This window comes from Notolabrus celidotus, chromosome 23, assembly GCF_009762535.1.
Source record: "Notolabrus celidotus isolate fNotCel1 chromosome 23, fNotCel1.pri, whole genome shotgun sequence".
In the NCBI taxonomy this organism is placed as follows: Eukaryota; Metazoa; Chordata; class Actinopteri; order Labriformes; family Labridae; genus Notolabrus; species Notolabrus celidotus.
This window is the reverse complement of record NC_048294.1, coordinates 21,754,283-21,775,463: the sequence shown is the minus strand read 5'-3', so window position 1 is coordinate 21,775,463 and position 21,181 is coordinate 21,754,283. Positions and strand designations below refer to the sequence as shown.

General features: G+C 41.0%; 1 protein-coding gene across 1 annotated transcript; it reads right to left on the bottom strand.

Annotated features, from left to right (window-relative positions):
* Positions 1–1,055: 1,055 nt before the first annotated feature.
* rela (v-rel avian reticuloendotheliosis viral oncogene homolog A) lies at positions 1,056–20,307 on the bottom strand. The gene is made up of 11 exons (XM_034676483.1): positions 20,127–20,307; positions 18,532–18,567; positions 18,232–18,377; positions 16,864–17,009; positions 14,287–14,378; positions 11,379–11,513; positions 8,524–8,628; positions 3,877–4,092; positions 3,692–3,772; positions 3,525–3,608; positions 1,056–2,866 (listed from the first exon to the last, which is right to left on the bottom strand). Exons 1-11 carry the CDS (start codon positions 20,131–20,133, stop codon positions 2,013–2,015), a joined length of 1,902 nt encoding a protein of 633 aa, XP_034532374.1. The 5' UTR covers positions 20,134–20,307; the 3' UTR covers positions 1,056–2,012.
* Positions 20,308–21,181: the final 874 nt, after the last annotated feature.

Below are 21,181 nucleotides of genomic sequence, written 5' to 3'. Positions count from 1 at the left end.
ACTAGTCCATGCATTTGTTATCTCCAGGTTGGAGTACCATAATTCCCTTATATCAGGTTCTTTCTTATATCCTAACAAGTCTCTAAAGACTGACTAGAACTTGAAAGAAAGAGCACATCTCTCCCGTGTTAGCTTCTCTACACTGACTCCCCATAAAATCTAGACTAGAATTTAAAATCCTTCTTCTGACCTACAAAGCTCTTAATGATCAGACACCTTCATATCTTAAAGAGCTCATAGTGCCCTATTACCCCTCTAGAACACTACGTAGGCACGCCTGCCCATCTTACCTGAAGTCTCTAAAAGTAGTATGGGAGGTAGAGCCTTCAGTTATCAGACACCTCTCCTTTGGAATCATCTACCAGTCAGGGTCTGGGAGGCAGACACCCTCCCGACTTTTAAGAATAGGCTTCAAACTTTCCTTTTTGATAAAGCTAATAGGTAGAGCTGGATCAGGCTTGGACCAGCTCTTAGTTATGCTGCTATAGGCTTAGACTGCCAGGGGCACTGACACTAGGATCCTATCTCTCTCCTCTGTCTGCCTGTCACTTAAAGTCTTCCTGTCCCCTTAAAGTTACTAACCGAGCTCCCTTGTCTCGTAGGTTCCTCTGGATCTCTGCTGTAGACGGCCTGCTGCTGTGGACGTGCTGGACAACTACTACTATCCGTCTCACCACTTGTATCATCTCTCTCTCTCTCTTCATCTCCTCTATCCCTCTCTCCAACACGGTCTCAGCAGATGTGTGTCTAATATTAGTCTGGTCCTGCTGGAGGTTTCTGCCTGTTAAAGGAAGTTTGTCCTTGCCACTGTAACTTGCTAAATGCTGCAAAGTGCTCTGTTCATGGTGGATTAAGATGAGATCAGACTGAGTCCTGTCTGTAAGATGGGACTGGATCTTATCCTGTCTTGATGTTGGGTCTTTGCTACCCTGTTCTTTTTGGACAGAGTCTTCAGGTAAGATTTGATGTGATTTGGCGTTTTATAAATAGAGACTGATTGTGAGTGTTAGGAATCCTGTTTTTATTCAACGTAGAAATAATAAATCTACACCAGGTACTGATATGGAAATTATTTTATTGATTTTGAAATGGTTATATTTCTATACACATTCATAGTAACGTTTACTCTGTAGCCTTCTTGAAACAGCTGACTCAGCTGTTATTTCTCACATCAAGGTAAACGTGTCACCGTCCGTCTTTGAGATTACCTTGGTGTATCCCGAGGCGTTATCTGTTAAATGTCTACTGCATGCACCAAACTTTCTTTCTCCCTGTTGATATGATCACAGACTGTCCTCCAAAGTCTGTGATCCCTAGCTATTAAAAATAGATGTTGCTCTGAAAGGCTGGTGTGTGATAACTTATCAGAATCAAGTACTTTGCACCACCGTGGCATAAGTGAGGGTTAGCATGTTACTAAGTCTGTTGTTTTACCCTGAATCGAGCCCAACATGACGCTGGATTTTCACCGTCCATTATTGTAATAGCTTTTGATCACTTGAGAAGCAGACAAATATAATGAATTGTCTTTCTTTCTATGTTAACACATTTAGAAAACCTGAAACACAGCAGAACAAATGTGTACAAAAATTTGAGCTTTGGATACAGAGCGAGATGCCAGAAGAAAATGGCTGTTGTGTGAATAAATTCATTGACTATAATCTGGATTTTGGCTCCAAAAGAAGGTGATCAGAGTGGTCAGACATTGTTGAATCAGCTTCCTGCAATGTGACTGTCTTTATAAAACAAGCCTTTGTATGTCGATAACTTCAGGTTGACACAGTTGTTAGAAAAGTTAATGATTGATGCTAAATGAGAGCTTAGCAAGGATGATGGCTTGTCTCTGCCCGTGTGTCAGTATCCACGGTTAAAAGTTTTTGTGCTTTTTTTCAGCACTGCATATCCACCTTGATTCCTTCTCCTTTAACAACCATAAAGGAGTTCAAGTCTGGAGGAGGCTGCTACAAGTGGTCTGTGTGAATTTGTCCATCTTAAAACTTCTCCGACAAACTTTAAGTCGGGTGACCTGGGACGGACCTGACTTGGCTCCCGCTGTTAAAAATGGAAATGAGACGATCCTCGTCGGCCGACATCAGCTCGTCAAACTCATCCAGCACCGCGGGTCTGTGGTTGCTGTAAGTGGGTGCCATGTCAGTCATGACCTCGTTGTTGAGCAGGCTGACGATGCTGGTGGGGTAATTCATCCAGGTGCTTCCTGGGTTGCAGGCTGGGTCAGAAGAGTTCTGGGAAGAGGCTGCACCATTCTGGGACACAGAGGGAGGGACAACTTGGTGGCCTGACGCTAAAATAATGCCGTTTCCACTATCACCCATGAGAGAGGGGTTCAGAAGGTCCTCAAATTCATCCATGTTCAGGCTGTCCAGAGTACCTCTGGCCTGGACTTCATCGAAGCTCGGGAAGGTCGGGATGTCATCGTCCAAAAGTTGCGAATCCACCGGGAACTGAGAGCCGTGCAGGGTGAAGGAGCTGCCGGTCTGCAAGGAGGCAGCGCTTCCCTGAGGAGCAGCCTGCTCCTGGGCCATGGCCGAGGAAATGTTGGGGAAGAATTTCTGAAGGTCTGACAGGTTGACAGTGGAGAAGTCCTGGTTGATGGTGGATGTGGTGGCAGAAGAGGAAGAGGAGGAGGAGGAGGAGGGTTGTGGCTGGCTCATTGTGAAGTTGGGCACCGGGGTGGCTTTGGGCTGCGTGCCCAGGCTCAGGCCTTCCATGATCCTCCATGTCTGGTTTGTGGTAGCAGCAGAGATGGAGGGGGAGGACTCCACTTTGGGCTGGACAGAGAAGAGCTGGCCTGGCTGGCCGTAGGAGTAGGCGGGCTGGAGTTTAGCTGCTGCGGCACCAGGGGGCACTACAGATATAAGACAGGTGGATAAATATAATGCAAGAGCAGCAGTTCAAGAACATAATCATGTGATTTTTTTATACTTAAATTTAAATAACATATGGCTGATCAGGCCTGTGCGCATCACAGCTTCAGTTACTCCAACACGAGCGTGTGCCATAAAAACATATAAATATAAAAATACTGGAAGTACATTATCAGTGCTTAACTCATACTTGTTTATTGCAATATTAAACAACTGAAGTGCCCATTGCATTTCTTTTTTCAGGATTAATATTCTTGAAAGTCTAGCTTATTAAACTATATTTAAACGTATTTAAAGGTGCAGGACCCTGACTGGTAGTAGATTGGTCTGGTCTCCCCCTGGAGGTCTTTATTTTTTTGCTTCACATAACACTTAACTAAAGAACTACTACAGTCTGAAGAATATTACTTTGTCCTACAGCTCTTTATGTCTTTGAACCTCTCGTGACTTTTGTGCACGATTAACGAGATGACGATCATAACCCAGGCTCTTTTCAGCGTAGTGATATCAGCAGACGTGGTTCTTAAACGTCTGTAATCTATCACAGAGCTCTGTTATTAATAATTAGTCCCCTGTTAAGGAAGAACAGACTAATCAAAGTATTGATCGGCTGTTGTGATACATATTTTGAACTCTCACCAGGTTGTGAACTCATTGTTGGAGGCTTGGCGGTGACTGTTCTCCTTGCCGGGCTGATGTGCCGTCTGTCTTGTGGAATCGTCACTGAAATTAAAAATCAGACATGATTATAACACAGAAATAAAGAAGTATTATCTTATGGATGAAGGAATTTGTCTTTAACGTACCACTAGACAGCATGGGGCCCAGCTTCAGGCTCTGAAACATGTCACCTGTACGCTTCCTCTTCTCACTTAGCCTGTATTCGTCTGTAAGAGTTCATTTCAACAGAGGCAGTGATCAGACTGGGTTTAAAGAACAGTTTGCATTTTGAGAGGAGAAGCTGTGATAGCAGACGGGATCCTTCGCTCACCTGGGTCAACAGGCAGGTACTTGAAATCGATCGGCTCACTGACTTCGCGATCGGAGGGTCGGCGGAGCTGCATCTTCACTCGGATGGGCTCTTGAAGATTTGTGTCACGATACGGTGGTGTGCGGAAGACAATGGCCACCTGCCTGTGGACGTCTGCCTGGGAGAAAGTGCCTTTTCCCTCCCAGGAGTCCTGGAAGAAACGCACCTCGATATCCTCTGCAGGGGGACAGAACATAAGACACATTAGGAAATACTGAAGCTGACAACAGATGCTCTCGCGCTCTTCAAACCTCCATTAACTAAGTGACTTCACCTTTTAGAGCACGAAAGTCGCTGCTCAATCTCAGCTTCTGCCATAATAACATAAAAAATACTGACATTCATTTAGTTTTGTGCATCACACAAATATCATATAGGACCAACAACTAACCAAAGTCACACAATATCTCAAACAGACTGGAGGCTGGCTGCTGAAACACTGAAAACCACATACACACCAATTCAAAGAAGACGATCTTTACAGCAGAAATAAACATGTTTACAGCCTGGTACAAAAAATGGCTTGGCTCTAGGTAGCTAATTTCTCTAGCAGCACACACTGTACGGGGGGTGAATTTCTTTCTAATGTGACAGTTCAAAAGATATTAAGATTACGAGTTTTGCCCAAATAAGGACATGGCTGACTTGACTAACAGGCAGGAACACATAGCTGTTGGCTAGGAGCCTCAAAACCCGCCTCTTTACCTCGCACTAGTTAGGTTGAGTTCAGCATTTACAATATGGCTCCCGCCGACAATTGGCTTCAAAACAGCGCTTCAGAAACAGACACAGTTGGGCGCCGTTGAAGAGAGCAACGTGACTTCTCTTGCGGATTAAAAAACGGAGCCTGTTTTTACAGTTTCAGACAGTCTTTGTGTAAAGTAGAACGACACTTGTGATAAAAATCTGAGCTTTTCAGCCGCATAAATATCATACCAATTTTTGTGGGCAAACTTCAGTTACACACATTTTCCCAAAAAGATGAAACTGCAGCCGTTTTGTCTGGTGTGGTGGCTCTCAACTAGAGCAAGCTGCTTGGAATCTTGAAGTACCTTTTAGACTCTAATATATGAAGAAAGGGGATCAGAAATACAGTGGGGCAAAAAAGTATTTAGTCAGCCACTGATTTTGCAAGTTCTCCTACTTAGAAAGATGAGAGAGGTCTGTAGTTTTCATCAGAGGTACACTTCAACTATGAGAGACAAAATGAGAAAAAAAAATCCAGGAAATCACATTGTAGGATTTTTAAAGAATTTATTTGTAAATTATGGTGGAAAATAAGTATTTGGTCAATAACAAAAGTTCAACTCAATACTTTGTATCATAACCTTTGTTGGCAATGACAGAGGTCAAACATTTCCTGTAAGTCTTCACCAGGTTTGCACACACTGTAGCTGGCAAGATTTCTGGCTCTCACAGACCTGTAACTTCTTCTTTAAGAAGCTCTTCTGTCCTCCACTCGTTACCTGTATTAATGGCACCTGTTTGAACTCGTTATCTGTATAAAAGACACCAGTCCACAGCCTCAAACAGTCAGACTCCAAACTCAACCATGGCCAAGACCAAAGGACTGTCGAAGGACACCAGGAAGAAAATTGTGGACCTGCACCAGGCTGGGAAGAGTGAATCTAGGCAAGCAGATTGGTGTGAATAAATCAACTGTGGGAGCAACTGTAATAAAATGGAAGACATACAAGACCATTGATAATCTCCCTGTGGGGTCAAAATGATCATGAGAACGGTGAGCAAAAATCCCAGAACTACACGGAGGGACCTGATGAATGACCTGCAGAGAGCTGGGACCAAAGTAACAAAGGCTACCATCAGTAACACACTACGCCGAGAGGGACTCAAATCCTGCAGCGCCAGGCATGTCCCCCTGCTTAAGCCAGTACATGTCCAGGCCCATCTGAAGTTTGCCAGAGAGCATATGGATGATCCAGAAGAGGATTGGGAGAATATCATGTGGTCAGATGAAACCAAAGTAGAACTTTTTGGTAAAAACTCAACTCGTCGTGTTTGGAGGAAGAAGAATGCTGAGTTGCATCCCAAGAACACCATACCTACTGTGAAGCATGGGGGTGGAAACCTCATGCTTTGGGGCTGTTTTTCTGCAAAGCGGACAGGAGGACTGATCCGTGTTAAGGGAAGAATGAACGGGGCCATGTATCGTGAGATTTTAAGCCAAAACCTCCTTCCATCAGTGAGAGCATTGAAGATGGAACGTGGCTGGGTCTTCCAGCATGACAATGATCCCAAACACACCGCTCGGGCAACGTAGGAGTGTCTCCGTAAAAAGCATTTCATGGTCCTGGAGTGGCCTAGCCAGTCTCTAGACTTCAACCCCATAGAAAATTTGTGGAGGGAGTTGAAAGTCTGTGTTGCCCAGTGACAGCCCCAAAACATCACTGCTCTAGAGGAGATCTGCATGGAGGAATGGGCCAAAATACCAGCTACAGTGTGTGCAAACCTGGTGAAGACTTACAGGAAACGTTTGACCTCTGTCATTACCAACAAAGGTTATGTTACAAAGTATTGAGTTGAACTTTTGTTATTGACCAAATACTTATTTTCCACCATAATTTACAAATAAATTCTTTAAAAATCCTACAATGTGATTCCCTGGATGTTTTTTTTCTCATTTTGTCTCTCATAGTTGAAGTTTACCTCTTATGAAAATGACAGACCTCTCTCATCTTTCTAAGTGGGAGAACTTGCAAAATCAGTGGCTGACTGAATACTTTTTTGCCCCACAGGCATCTGCTTTTAATCTTAATATAGTTTAATTTAATTTGTCTCCTTGAGAGGTCAGGGAAAATGTTTAAGTTGGATCATAAGATTTGAAGTTGGAGTTGTCAGGGTGCACAGGTTTTTCACTGATTGAAGGTTTAAGTATACCCAGTAAATCTCACTCATGCTTTTAATAAGGAGAAATAAACCGCTAAGATTTAAAAAAGAGGAAAAGAAAACTTGTGAGTTACTCAAAAATCCACCAGAATCTGTTAGCACGTGAAGTGTCGTGCACACAAATGCGGTGGTGAGCAGCTAATTTGCACTCTACATGTACGTAGCGTGTTAACTCATTAGAAGAGAGGATAAATGATAAGTGGACATCTGAATAGAGGAAGAGAGCTCTTGCTTCGTGATAGAAGTCATTATCAGGGTAACATGACTCCTTTGCATTTCATACACTCACACAGTCACTGCGACACACAACGAAACCTCACGTGAAATGACAGTGACAAAAATATCCCCTCAGAGCGGTTGAGTGCACAATGTGTTATCTGAAAGCTGAGATGCAAACTTACAGAGACAGTGTTTTCAGTATTATTATAAAGGAGCATGGTTTACAGCTGAGTGAAAGTCAGAACAGTATCCAGGATCCTTTTAGCTCTGCTTTGGCCTCACCAGCTCTTAAGAAACAAAATTGTGGCTCTTCAGATGCTAATTTCTAAAAAAGCAGCCTAGTACTGATTAAAAAAATTATTATAAAAAACAGGAAGAGTGGAGAAAAATTTGAGACAGTGAGCTAAAAGAGTCTAAAGGACTCCCAAGCTGCGAAAGCTAACACTAATTATATCAAACAGTCATTTAACTGGTGCCACGAATACTGCAGCATTATTTTGCTTTCTTATTTACTCATGTATCTGTAAATGTTATCTAAAGCTCCTGTGTGGAGTTTATATGTGGGTATGAAACCCACTGAATTAATACAGGTGCCTCTATTTAAGCTACAAAGCAAACGCCACCATCATCATGAAAACAGACCGTCTTTATTGTTACTTTTGTGTATGGGGGGTTGTTAGATGTCTTCCAGAATGTTTTTTCTTTTTAAGTTATCTAAAATAGTACATTTTACACATTATAGTAAAAAATATCAACAAAAATAGTAGCTAACCCTGCAATAAAACCTTGAAAATAGAAAACGTAATGAGTTTTCTGCCTTTCTTTGTTGCTAGATGACTCCTAGGTTTAGGGTTAGTCATAACTTAATTATCAAAAGCATCAGTAGCAGTAGGTTAATTCATGAAGGCACAGGAAACACAGACACATGCTCATATAGGTAGGCTAATTTTCTGCAGATCAGCTAAATGAAGACACATTAAATCACTCTGAGGGACAGTGGGGGCTGCGAGTCTTTGGCACCTATATTTTGTTGGTTGGGGCTGTAAAGTTTGGGAACCCCTGCGCCAACTGAATCTTAAACCATGAATCTTGTTGCATTTAATTCCTTTATAATGTTTTAAAGTGGCTCCTGTTTGCATCTCAGAAACGCTGTATCTCTCAAGGTCTTTTTTTAAAACTGCTGTTACCACATCAGAGGTTTCTATTTAATCGTCTACGCTGTGAGAGCAAAGCGACACTACAAACTTCTGAGTAATCGCAGATCGTAGTTCACTTGTAGATAATAGCTTCAAAAGAAGGTTGAGTACTGACTTACTCTCACTGACGTCTCAGGGGTGTGAACAGTTTACACCTCTTCCTCTCTGGATACATTTCAAGCTTTACGTCTGCTCAGTCACTCCTGAGCGCTATTTATGAATTGTTGAATGTGAAAGTAGATGTGTAGTGTGATTCTATACACAGTACAGTCATATCTCATTGTACCTTTTTGCACTTTGTCACAAAGCAGAAAGATTTCATCGCCCCCCTTGCAGCTTCCAGTGTTGCGGTTGACTCTGCAGATCTTCAGCTCGGCAGTGTTTGGGGCCCCTGAGAGAAGACAAAGCAACTGTGAACAAATAAGTACAACACTGAGGCTAAACATTAACACCCCCCAAAAAAGATTACTACTACTTAGCTTGTTCTTAATGCAGCAAAGATACAAAATAAACTGGTGTAAGGTTGAAACACACTTCCTAGAAAGCATTTGTGAGCGAAAAAAACCCACACTAAGTCGACGGATTAGCACACTAACCTTCATAACACACAAAACAGGCATCAGGCGGACAAAATATGAAATGACTTCTTCTAAATTATTCTTTCTTTGTGTTTTTCTCTCTTTAAATGAACAATAATGGGTACTTTATTCATCCTTTGCAGAAATTACACTGTAACTGCAGCTGCAATCCCCGTCAAGACACAGCATCACGATATACTATACATTAAAAACTAATGAGTGCATAAAGTAAGACATCATAATACTAAAAAGATCCATTGTTGCATCCACACATCGTCCACATCTTTCTTATCCCAGTTTCTTCCTCTATCTGCTGTCCGATCCCTTGACTAAAGGCATCAAAGTCCTTTAATAAGCAAAAGACACACTTTCAAAGCTGACATTCAGCTCAATGGAAGCCCCTTACTTATGGCCCTAAATGTTTAACCCTCCTGTTATGCTGCGGGCAAATTGACCCTTTTTAAAGTCTATTTAAGGTAATATATGCCTTCCAAACCAGCTAAATGCAGCATAAAAATCTGGGCAGTATGTGACAGAAGGGGTGTCTCGTGTTAATTTATCAACATCACTTCATAAAGAAAAATAATTCAAAATTTAAAATAAAATAAACAAAACTATATGTCATGTAAAACTATTGTTTTATATTTAGGGCTTTGCAATGTACATTAGAATGGTTTTAACATGAATTTTAATGAAAAACGAGTGAGTTATCCTCATTGAACCATGATCTGTGAGGATTAAAGAACACCAATGGACCAAACCTGGATTTAAATGGTTAGTAATGGAGTTAAGAATTAGATTTTAAAACATGTATTTTGGGGCTCGAACTTGGCCTACTGGTTAAGTTGCGCGCCCATGTCGCAGGCGGCCCAAGTTCAAATCCAGTCTGTGGCTCCTTTCCCGCATGTCATTCCCCCACTCTCTTCCAGTTTCTTACACTATCCACTGTCGTCTTTGCTATCAATAAAAGGTGTAAAAGCCGCCCAAAAAATGTTTGGGGTTCTAACTCTTTGGGTAATTGAATATGCCCCGGGTCAAATTGACCCAGGAACATTATTGAGTAACAAACATTAACATTAGGGTTAAATTAGTCATTTTTAATAGGCATAATGTGCAAACCATAAAAAAATGACCACCAAAAACCTGCCGAAAGCATGAGAATGTTTAAAGAATAATTTTTTGTGCTTTAATGCCTGAATTAAACGGGATGAAACTGTGGATAGAGTAAGAAACAGGAAAGAGAGAGTGGGGGACGACATGCAACAAAGAGCAGCAGGTTGGAATTGAACTTGTGCACGCTAACACTGGACTTCCACCAGATCCATTTGGCTCTGTGCTCTCTTGTCCCTCAACACTCAAGGGGTAAGGAGTGCTATCGCCAGACAGCTGGAGTCATGAGGCAGAGGACTCCTGGGGTAATTAATGAAGTAATGGTTTTCTACCTCCATGATGTGCTTCACCTCAGCCATGTTGTGTTTATGGTCCTCTGAAAACCTCTGACCTGTTGACTCCAGCCCTGACTCCACTCGTAATGACGGTTTGTTGACTTAGTAGCTAAGTGAAATACAACCTGGAGTGTTTTATTCTGAAAAGCAACTAGATGTTTGTTGACTTTCTGTCTAGCTCAATCTGCCCTGTGCTGATTAATGCACCGTGCTCCAACTTCTGGCAAAAGCAGAAGTCTTGTGTATCTGCTGTGCAGGGCTCGGATTGCCGGAGCTGAGAAGGAGCAGAAACGCAACACAGCAGAGCCAGTGGAAGCACACCTATCACAAGTTCTTTAAAATTCTCCTTAAAGAGACACATATTTGGTACAGTTTTGAGTACAAAAATAAAAAGGCACAGCATCTGACAGACTAAAAATACTCCCTCTCTAGATTTATATAAAACACGTATGTTTTTCAAGGCAGGAGAAACCCTCACAAACAAACACAGAAAGGCCAGCCACAGGACAGTCTTGGTTTGAAGCATCAGTAAACCCCTGAGCCACTGTGCTGCCTTATTCTTGTAAAAACTTTAAGGCTGAAAATAAAAGTTAAAAGCAAAGAGGACAAAGAGATAATCAAAGGTTACAGATGACATAAGAGCTGGAGCAAAGCTTGTGAGAGTTCAGCCCTCTTCTACAATCTAATATGGGTCAATTAGCTTACCCTCACACCCAAATCATGGGGACAGCACTTTACGCATGTGATTTTTGTGCAATTTTAAATAGACAAAAGATGCTTACAAAGGCCGCAACTCACAATCATAGCCACCCCTCAATGATCAAATCTGCAATCTGATTATTCCCTCTGTACATCAGTTATTAATTTAGTCTTCTTTATTCAAGAGAAATGTGGACAAGTGTTCCCCCAAGCCCAAGATGACATTCTCAGTGTGTTTAAACAACATGCTTGAATACAAAAAGCAGAGATGCTTAAATCATCATTTCATCAAGTAGATGGTTGTTTCAACAGCCAGCACTTAAAAGTATCAATCCCAGCATTGAGAAATCAGCATTAGTTAAAGCCTATTAACTGTGCATGAACTTGTGTGTTATATAATGTGTGTGTTGTGCACTCACTGTTGTCATAAATGGGCTGAGATACCACGGGCTCCAGTGGAATGAGCTCCCCTGTGGGCAGAGTGACGGAGGCCTGGAAGCAGAGCCGCACTGAATTCAGGTCAAACTCCTCCTCCCACACCTTCGCCTCAGGAACTGCAGCCAGAACACAGCAGGGGAAGGGCGGGGTGCACAATCATGAAACACATAATCAGTCTGGCATCCTGTCATAAGTAGGCTATCAGTGTTTAAACATCAGACCAAGAGGGAACGCAACAACTTACACTTCTTTCCGGTTATTGTAACTGAATAAATATCCTTTTTGTTTGTTTATAGCACAATCAACTGACTGCTGATTAATGATTTAGCTTTATGTAAAGGAAGTCACTGCTTTAAACTCAATGAACTTAATTAAACCGTGAGAGAAAGACATTGTTTAAGTTTGTGACTCTGGTGCCGTTTTAGTGGCTCTGTCTTCTGATGTTATCTAGCTAGCTAGCTCCATACACACCAAGACAAGAGGCTAAATTACCTACGTATCAGATTACGTAGGAGTTAGACATTTCCATAAACTCTTCCCAATATTTTTATACTGCAGCAAGACTTTTCTGGTGATTTCTTTCAACATTTTGGTGGCTGCAAAATCATTCTTTCTAAGCTGTTATTGAAACAGTTGAGACCAGAGCTATACCGCTAACTAAACCACTAAAAGATCATTTATAAGCTTGTAATTCAACTATAAATTAGCTTGTTATTGTGGATTTAAAAGTTAAACTATAGACTAACTAGATGGCACTCCATTTACAAGACACATATAAACGTATTTTTGCTTACTAACTTTATTTACTTGCTAAATTTAAGCCTAAAAGCTAACTACCATTTTGACCTTTTATTTACACGACACATACACTGGTAGAAAAAAGTTTTCGGACACCCCATGCGTTTGTGAAATATTATATTCAGTATCATCTTCAAGTGCAATTTCTTTTAGTGCAGTCACAGCCAGGTTTCTTTATTTTTTGTTCAGTTTTGAACACATTCTCTGTTATTTGTTGACTTTGATACCGACAAATGTTGAGAACTGACAAATTGAAACTGTCAAGAATTTAACTTTGTTAATTTTTCTTGTAAACAATAAACAAAAAATATATAATTTGTATTTGTTTGTGTCTGTCTAATGCTTGAAACACAAAAAAGATTCTTCCACAAATATTTCATGACAATATTTGAGATTGTGTAAAATTTCAAGGGTGTCCGATAACTTGTTTCCACCTCTGTATGTATATTAAACTGCTAACTTACTAGGTAGCTTTTTTTTTTTTTTACTATGGGATTATTGAAGCTAAACGGCTAATCATGTTGTTAACTAGGTTTCACTTGGCAAGTATAAAACACTGCTAACGACCTGGTTAGCTTATTTACTAGAAAGATATGAATTCTTGAAAGCTACCTCACGAGTTAGCTAGCTGTGATAATATAAAAGCTAAACTGCTATTAAAGTGGTTTGCTAGTTTTATATAAAAATATAAAAGCTACAGTGCTATCTATGTGGACAGCTAGTTTTTGCTGAAATAAAGATATGCCTAACTACCTCCTTATCTTCTTACTGACTTGATGCGTTTAAGAGCTAACTGCTAACCACTAAGTTAGCTTGGTTTTATAGGACAAATTTATTAGCCAAACTGCTAACTTAGTAGTTAGCTTGTTCACAAAATATGCTAAAGCTGCTAGCTATGAGGTAAGCTAGTTCTTTACTGTAGAGGCATAACAGCTTAACTGGACCTAGTTAGCTGTTTATTTACGAGACAAATATAAAGGCTTAACTCAGGGGCGTCAAACTCATTTCAGTTCAGGGGCCACATGCAGCCCAAGTTGATCTGAAGTGGGCCCGGACCAGTAAAATCACAACATAATAACATATAGAAAAGGACAACTCATTTTTTCCCTTTGTTTTTGTGCAAAAAAGTGTAAGTACATTCTGAAAATGTTCACATTACATTAACTATCTTTCTACAAAAACAGCTGTTGTATTTTTCACCATGATGAGTCTCATACTGGGCAGAATATTTTACTCTTTAAGGACTGAAACCTGCTTCGAACACACCGAGCACACAGGCTACCCATTCACCTGACACACAGTGCAATGTTTACAGCAGAAGAACAGATAGATTATAATAATGCACAAGGTAAAGTTGACTGTGGACCCCTCAGCTCCAGCATGAACCATTTGCTTGCTGGACAGTGTTGTATGCAGGGGTGTAGTGCCAGTGACAGAGCGCGCCTGTGACGCACCCACATGTATGGTAAGCACGTGTACAATATGTGGCTGCTTTCAAAGATTGTGGATCCACCGTTACTGTGACGAGTTTACATATATGAAAATTTAGTGCTATTAGGATCATCTTATAGTGCTCTAAAAAGTCTTTATGAATCTGAACCGGATTATGCAAACAGCAAGTAATCTATTTTCTCACTTTGAGAAAAAAAGTCCTGGAAAAAAAGAGCTGTTCAGGTGTGCTCCGTTAGCACTATGATTTTATGTGACCCCAAGAGGATACATTTTAAATAGTAGTTAATTTTTTTGAAAAATTGCAGTTAATGTCTTCTCTGTAATTTTTTCACTTTGCAAAATCATTCCGCGTGCCGGGTTGGAACCTCTGGCGGGTGGTTTTGGCCTGCGGGCCGCATGTTTGACACCCCTGGCTTAACTGCTACCTATCCAGCTAGCTGTCTGTTCATATAGCTAAATAAAAAGCTACACTGTGAGCTATGTTCTGAAAAGATGTCCTACATTTGAGTGGAACATTTAGGGACTCACCCCACACAGCCCGACAACTCTTCACACCATAATGATGGATTTAACAGAGAAAGGGCAAAAACACAGATGCTGCTTTGTGCTGTAAAGTCTTCTTTAAGCATGATCACTTACTGTTGAAGGGGTTATTATTGGTCTGCAGCCGACACACGATGGCCTCATTCACATCCTTCTTCTTCACACACTGTATGCCCAGGTTCTGAAAACTAAAAGCACACACACCCTAAGACCGAAACCTTACCGAAACCACCACGGCATGCAGTTTCTCATTTACTGTAGCTGTAGATAAGGAAACAGACACCATGATTTCACACCCAGTTTAGCGTTTGCACATAGAGTGAGTGCTCACTCCTTCAACCCCAGTTTTAATCTTCTGTGCACCAACACTTCAGTTTTCCCCATAAAAGCTTAAATTAAAAATAACAGAGCTTCATCACTGTGGGTCAGAGACCACATCCGTGAGTTAAGAGCACTCTCAGACAAACTGACACACTGGGATCCTGTCTTTCCCTCTCTCTCCTCTGTCTGCCTGTCACTTCCTTTAAGTCTTCCTGTCCCATTAAAGTTACAAACTACAGACTTTTCTGGAGTCCCTGAGCTCCCTTGTCTCACAGGTTCCAGATTCCAGCTGCTACAACCACTACTATCCGTCTCACCACTATCATCTCTCTCTCTTCATCTCCCTCTATCCCTCTCTCCAACACGGTCTCAGCAGATGTGTGTCTAACATGAGTCTGGTCCTGCTGGAGGTTTCTGCCTGTTAAAGGAAGTTTGTCCTTGCCACTGTAACTTGCTAAATGCTGCAAAGTGCTCTGCTCATGGTGGATTAAGATGAGATCAGACTGAGTCCTGTCTGTAAGATGGGACTGGATCTTTTCCTGTCTTGATGTTGGGTCTTTGTTAATAATAGAACATAGAGTACGGTCTAGACCTGCTCTGTTTGGAAAGAGTCTTCAGGTAACATTTGTTGGGATTTTTCATTATATAAATAAAGATACTTCCTAAAATTAACCAATTAAGAGTATGTTTTAGGTTGTACACAAATATTGAGATGTATTATCATGCATATGGAGCTAAATGGTTCTGTATTAGTAATCATACGGCACACATCAATGCATAGTTTGTAAGACGTACTTAGAAAATGAATAGGCCACTAATTAAGAGTTGTAGAAGTAGTCATTATTATATAAGGACTCATAAAGCCTACTAATATGCACTCTTAAAGGAAAGTAATTACTGTCCAATTAGCGTGGCTCAATACTCAACATGAAACTCGGGAGTCAATCCTTGAAATGCCATATTACACATTATAGAATATTCAATATGATGTCTGCTAGTGCTGGACACAGACTGCCATGTAGCTCTTCTCAGCCTTTACTGCTAATGTAAATGATCATCATCAAAACAATGAGTAATATAAACCAGTACACTGACTCACTCTGAATCACAGAGCTGGCAGCGGAGGGCAGGACACTCTGTTTGTTTCAGTTTCATCACCCTCATGACAAAGATATACAAACATGGTTGCTTCTGCATCGATTGTATGGGTTGAGTTATGCAACACAGGGCTGAGTGATTCCTTTTCAACAAGGGGGTAGATTAAAAAACATAAAGCGCCACAGGGCTGGACATTTCTACTGGCTTTATCCGACTTGGGAAGCTCGGAATCGGATGTTGACGCTGTTAAATGCACCTTTTGTATCTTACAGGACTAGCAGGTTGCTGTTGTTGACCATCTGTGAACTCCTCTCCTTAAACTTTTCTGAAAACATATGCTTTCATTTTTTTTTCGTGTGTAAAATATGATGAAACCGTTTAACAGCCTACTACAAAAACGATGATACTGATGATGAAAAGGCCCAAACATGTTGTTTTTTAAAGGCTTGATCCGATCCATGGGCTGCCTGATGTAATGTAAGGCTTTCACATAAGAATGTAGAAGCAAACATATCTTGTCTATACAGAGTTCATGCTGTTAATGTTTAACTTATCTCAAAACCCAGGGTGGAACTGGCGTCCACTTTTACCAAGGCGACAGTAAACACACCACCTCCCTGTCTTTATCTGGGTCAGTCTGTGTTTTGATGCAAGGTTGCAGCAAGGCATATCAAGACCTGATTCACCAAAGGATTACGTGGCATTTGCACCTGTTTAACCTCCTCAAATGAGCTGAATAGATACTATCTAATTCACAAAGCACGTGCAAAGAGATAAATGCACCACACACTGCACTGCAGCGCACATAGGGTCACTTTGTAAATGAGCCATTCTGCATCCATTTTGGGCAAAAAAAAAGCGCCTTCACATGCAAATGAGCCTCACTGCAAAAAAATCAAGACAACAGGTGACCTAAAAATAACATTCCTATACATTTAGTCTGTTTATATCACTTTGATTTCACTCTTCTTATAAAAAGTGGGGTATCAGTCTGTGGCTCAAGCCCCGTAGTATTACACATGTTTTTTCTCCCCCTAGTGAGCTTCTCTTTGCGAGCGAGGATGTAAGCTGGATAAACTCAGAAATTAGAATCACATCTGTCATGAATCAACTCCCCAATAAACTTGTAAGAAGTGCATGTAAGATGGAGATACCGACAGCTCATCTCCACAATCATCCGCAAAACAAGAGCAAACTGCACACAGCTGCAAAACTTTGTGAGGGATTTTATCTCATTATGGCAATTTGCTCTACCTGTGTATTCTTCTCTCCTGCAGGTCAGCCTCGTAGTAGCCGTGTTTACAGTCTTTGCCGACCAGTTCGTGGGGGTGGGGCTTATGGGGGGCATTCTTCGTCACTAAGGAGATTCGAACACGCAGGGGGCCGCTGTAGTTGTGCACCTGTTGGAGAGAGATGTCACTTCCTTTAACAAACACAATTCACCAGTTTGGGAGAAAAAAAGTATCTATAAAACTAAATAAAGTGATGCCTGAAGGAGTCTCTGCTACTGTTGGGAGAGGAGAGATAGAAGTAGAAGTGATGCAGTTGTTTTTTCCGGAAAAAGAAAACACTTAAAGAATGGATTCTTGCCAAATGTTGAAAGAGAATTTGTGTATTTGAGGCTTGGCAGTAGTTTGACATTTTTTGGTGAGATAATCATTTTGGGATTAGTCCAGTAGACACACCCTGATCTTGGCGTCCGTTTCAGTGACTACAGCATCAAAGTGTACACATACTTAGACAAGAAAACTGACTAAGCTGTGTCTTGTTCATGTGATTTTCTTGGGAAAAAATGGGGAAGGATTCATTACATGATACATTTTTGAAGGATGTTTGCACTTCAAAGAAATGAATTCCTAAGGATCGTGTATAACCTCTTGTTCTAAGCAAAGAGGTCCCTGTTTGTTTCTTTTTAACACTAATACCAGTGAGGCTGATACATGGAGGAATATGTGAAGATACCACCGCCAATTTCTGGTATTCTGGTGTAGACAACAACTAGCGATAAATGACTTCAACCCAAGACTTTCTTTTCTGTGCACCCATTCATTTGTCTTCTTGTAGATCTCAGTTTCACTGTTAACAGTCAGTCGCTCTAGATTACTTCAGCTGAATGAACCCATTGACTAATGATTGCCAATTTCTGGTATTCTGGTGTAGACAACAGTTAGCGATAAATGACTTTCACCAGAGATTTTCTTTTCCGTGTGCCCATTCATTTGTCTTGTCTTAGGTCTCAGTTTCACTGTTAATAGTTAGTTGCTCTGGATTACTTCAGCAGAAAAAACTCATTACCCAATGATTGCCTTGGGATTGATGAGTCTTAAGTCTGCTAAAATGACATCATGGTGCAAGTTTCTGTGAGGTCAAAAGTCAAGCTTTGTCCCAACTGTCTTCTCGTCGAGAAGAAAACAACTTTTAAAATGTTTGTTTGTTGAATGGCGGATGGATTGGTCGGTTCTGGTGCATTCCTGAAAGTTGGGAAATCTAAATGCTGGTTGGCTCTCCATAAGAACTAGTTCCCATGCATACACCAAAGCCTGCTAATACAACATTAGTCCACACTACTCAGACTACAAACGTCCACAAGGGAAACCATTCAGCATCCAGCATCCAGCTCACCTTGATGGCTGGGTGGGTCTTTGTGGTGTCGTTGCTCTTCTCTCCAGGGATGCTACCCGCTGAACGCCCCTCACACTTGTACCTGAACCTCATCCCCCTCTGCTTGGGCTGCTCGATGATCTCTATGCAAGCGTTCCCTGGTTGGACTGTGAAAACAACATGACTTAAAAGCAGTTTTGTCTGGAAATATGTACAAACACAGAAACCACAATAAGGAATTCGGCCTTTTCATTACAAATGTTCGATATCAGCACCGTTTTCTACTGAACTTGAAAACTTGACTTAAAAAAAACACCTTACCAGGGTTGAGTGTGGGTAGACCCCATCCATACACACCTGTAGTGGAAAGAAAACAAACAGGATACTTGTAAGTTACAGTCCCAGAGTAATTAGTGGTTTACATCTACAGTACGTGACACGCAGATGACAGAAACCAAACCCTGCTTTCAACACATATTTGTGGTTTAGTAAGAGTTTGTCATTTGTGGTTTTGTTGGGATGGAAAACTACAAGACAGTGCAGCGTCCAAGGAGGTCAAAGGTTGCAGGGAAACGAGGTCTTCCCAGCTAAATATAATCACTCATCATAAACTGGCCCTCAGAGCTCAGACAGAAGACGGAGAGCAGAACAAAGCAAACGATAACAGGCAGGGTGTAATATAAGTGTCAGATTACTCTCCTCAAGGAGCAGGAGGCGGCCGCTGGGCGCTCTGGTTTCAGGCGCTTTGTTAATGAATTGAAGAGATTCATAGAAAGAAGTCAGGTGTGACAAAATATCAGGTGGTCAAAGCTCCACCCAACAGCCAAAAGGAATTGTTTCATGTACAAAACATGGGACGCTTTCCAAGTTGGAACATGTCTGCTTCCCAGAATCCAACCAGACTAATTTAAGACTGAGGATACTATGCCAAAATGAACAGCTCTGAGAAAACAGACCCCTGGCATCACTGTCTGTTTATATAAGCCTGATGTTGTGAAAGTGAAAGTACATGTCTGGATAAAAGCTTTAGTGTACTAATATCCGAACACTTTCACTCTGTATTGGGCAAACTAAACAAAGACGTCACTGCTCAGTCATGTTTTTGATAACTGTCTCACATGCTGGAATCTTAAATCCTCCTCTTTTCCTCATATTTGAACAATCACAGTTGTGCAGTTTGATATGTAAAAGGTGGAAACACTAATGCACCAAACTCCATTGTAAAATCAAGATATTTAATGTTATCTGACTTGCAGGCATAAGTACAGGTGCTGTGAAATAGAAGCGTGGGCTGATCTTGCATCGTCAGGAGATGCTTTTCACATCGGCATGTATTTTCCCTGCATCTCACCACTCGTGTGATATCATGGGGTTTTATTTCCACCAGCCGTCCAGTAACTGAATAAAGGTGGGCGGTTTAGAGCGTGCAGCAATTACATCAAGACGGGGTTATAATGTTACCAAGTTGGTTACATGGTAGCCGACTGTAAGACATATTATGTATAATGACAGTGAAGCTTTCACATTAGATTATGACAGCGCTTTGTTCATGATAAGCAGTGAATTGGCGCATTTTTGAATGAGGTTTCGCGTGTAAGGAAATCCATGAGGTGGACTGACCCAGGCCTCTTGGCTGCCCAGCAGTGCTGAGTTCACCCCCTGTCAGGTGAGGTAGACACACTCAGAGGACTGAACAAAAAAAAAACAACATCACATTTGACTTAATATAAGTCTAAAAGCACAAAGTTATGCTTGATTTCAAACTTGAAGCGAGTTTAGAGCAGACTCCTCCTGTGAGCGCACAGCCCAATGGCAGCGGGGCTTTCCCCTGTGCGCACAACAGTTCCTATTACAGTTTCACCTCCTGACTCTGAGCTGAGTAAACAGGCCGAGTGAAGAAACCCAGCTGCACTTACTGTCCATGGCTGTGTCCGAGTCCGACTCCCACTGCTCCTTGTACACCTCTGTGTGTCTGTAACTTTGCTTTTAGAGGAATTAAAACACCAGAAACGCGACTGTAGGGACACTAAAAACTTCTTGACAGGGCTGCTCTGTCGCCTCCTTCGCCCCACCTACATCTGTGTGCAGGACTGAGTGGATAGTGAAGCTGCTGGAGATGCAGAGAACAAGGTTTCCGGTAGAAAGTATCTGAAACCTGTTTGAAGAAAATGATTGAGTAACTGTTTGTAATGCACCGCTTTAAAAAGTCAACATGATGACTTCACTGTTGACAAGGACAAGAACATAATGTCTGTGTCACACTCAGGAGGCTATTTCTCATTCTCAGAATGACTCCAGTTTGACTTTTATTGTAAGGAACTTTTTGTTGCAGCCAAAAAATGTTAAATAATGACACAAAAATGTCATGAGTAATATTATTTTTTTGAAGAAAGAAGCCAACAATCTGGCGCAATGCTGACTTTTATCATAGCAACGTGACCCTTCAAAAAACTGCTCAGTTATTCATTGACAATGAATTATTTTAAAGTTAAAGGAAGAAAAGTTTCATATGAAGACTTTAAAATAAAAAAGTGATTTAATAAAACACGAGATATGCAGAAGTAAGGATAGAATCCAAAATATTTGACTTAATTCTTGATTTAACAAATACATTTAAGCCCAAAAAATAAACAAAACTTGCTAAAAATAATTCATAATTTTCTGTATTATTTTAATAAATAATAGTAACTTTAGTGTCTCTAGTTTTTCTATATATTTTATATTCTTTTTATAGTGCCCATAAAGTATAGAGTACATTTTACCGCATAAAGTTTATTAAAGCTCCACTGAGGAATTTTTAGTTGGTAAAGAAACAGGTTGACAAGGACAAGAACATTGTGTCTGTGTCACACTCAGGGGGCTATTTGTTATTCCTATAATGATTCCAGTTTGAGTTTTATCATAGGGAACTTTTTGTTACTGCCAAAAAATGTTGAATAATGACACAAAAATGTCATGACTAATATTTTAT

What these genes read in the sequence shown, in the direction of transcription:
- rela (XM_034676483.1), bottom strand. An exon ending in TCTACCCACACTCAACCCTG is followed by an intron (nt 18,378 to 18,531) that starts GTAAGGTGTTTT and finishes TTGTTTTCACAG; the next exon opens with TCCAACCAGGGAACGCTTGC. An exon ending in CAATAATAACCCCTTCAACA is followed by an intron (nt 11,514 to 14,286) that starts GTAAGTGATCAT and finishes TTCTGGCTGCAG; the next exon opens with TTCCTGAGGCGAAGGTGTGG.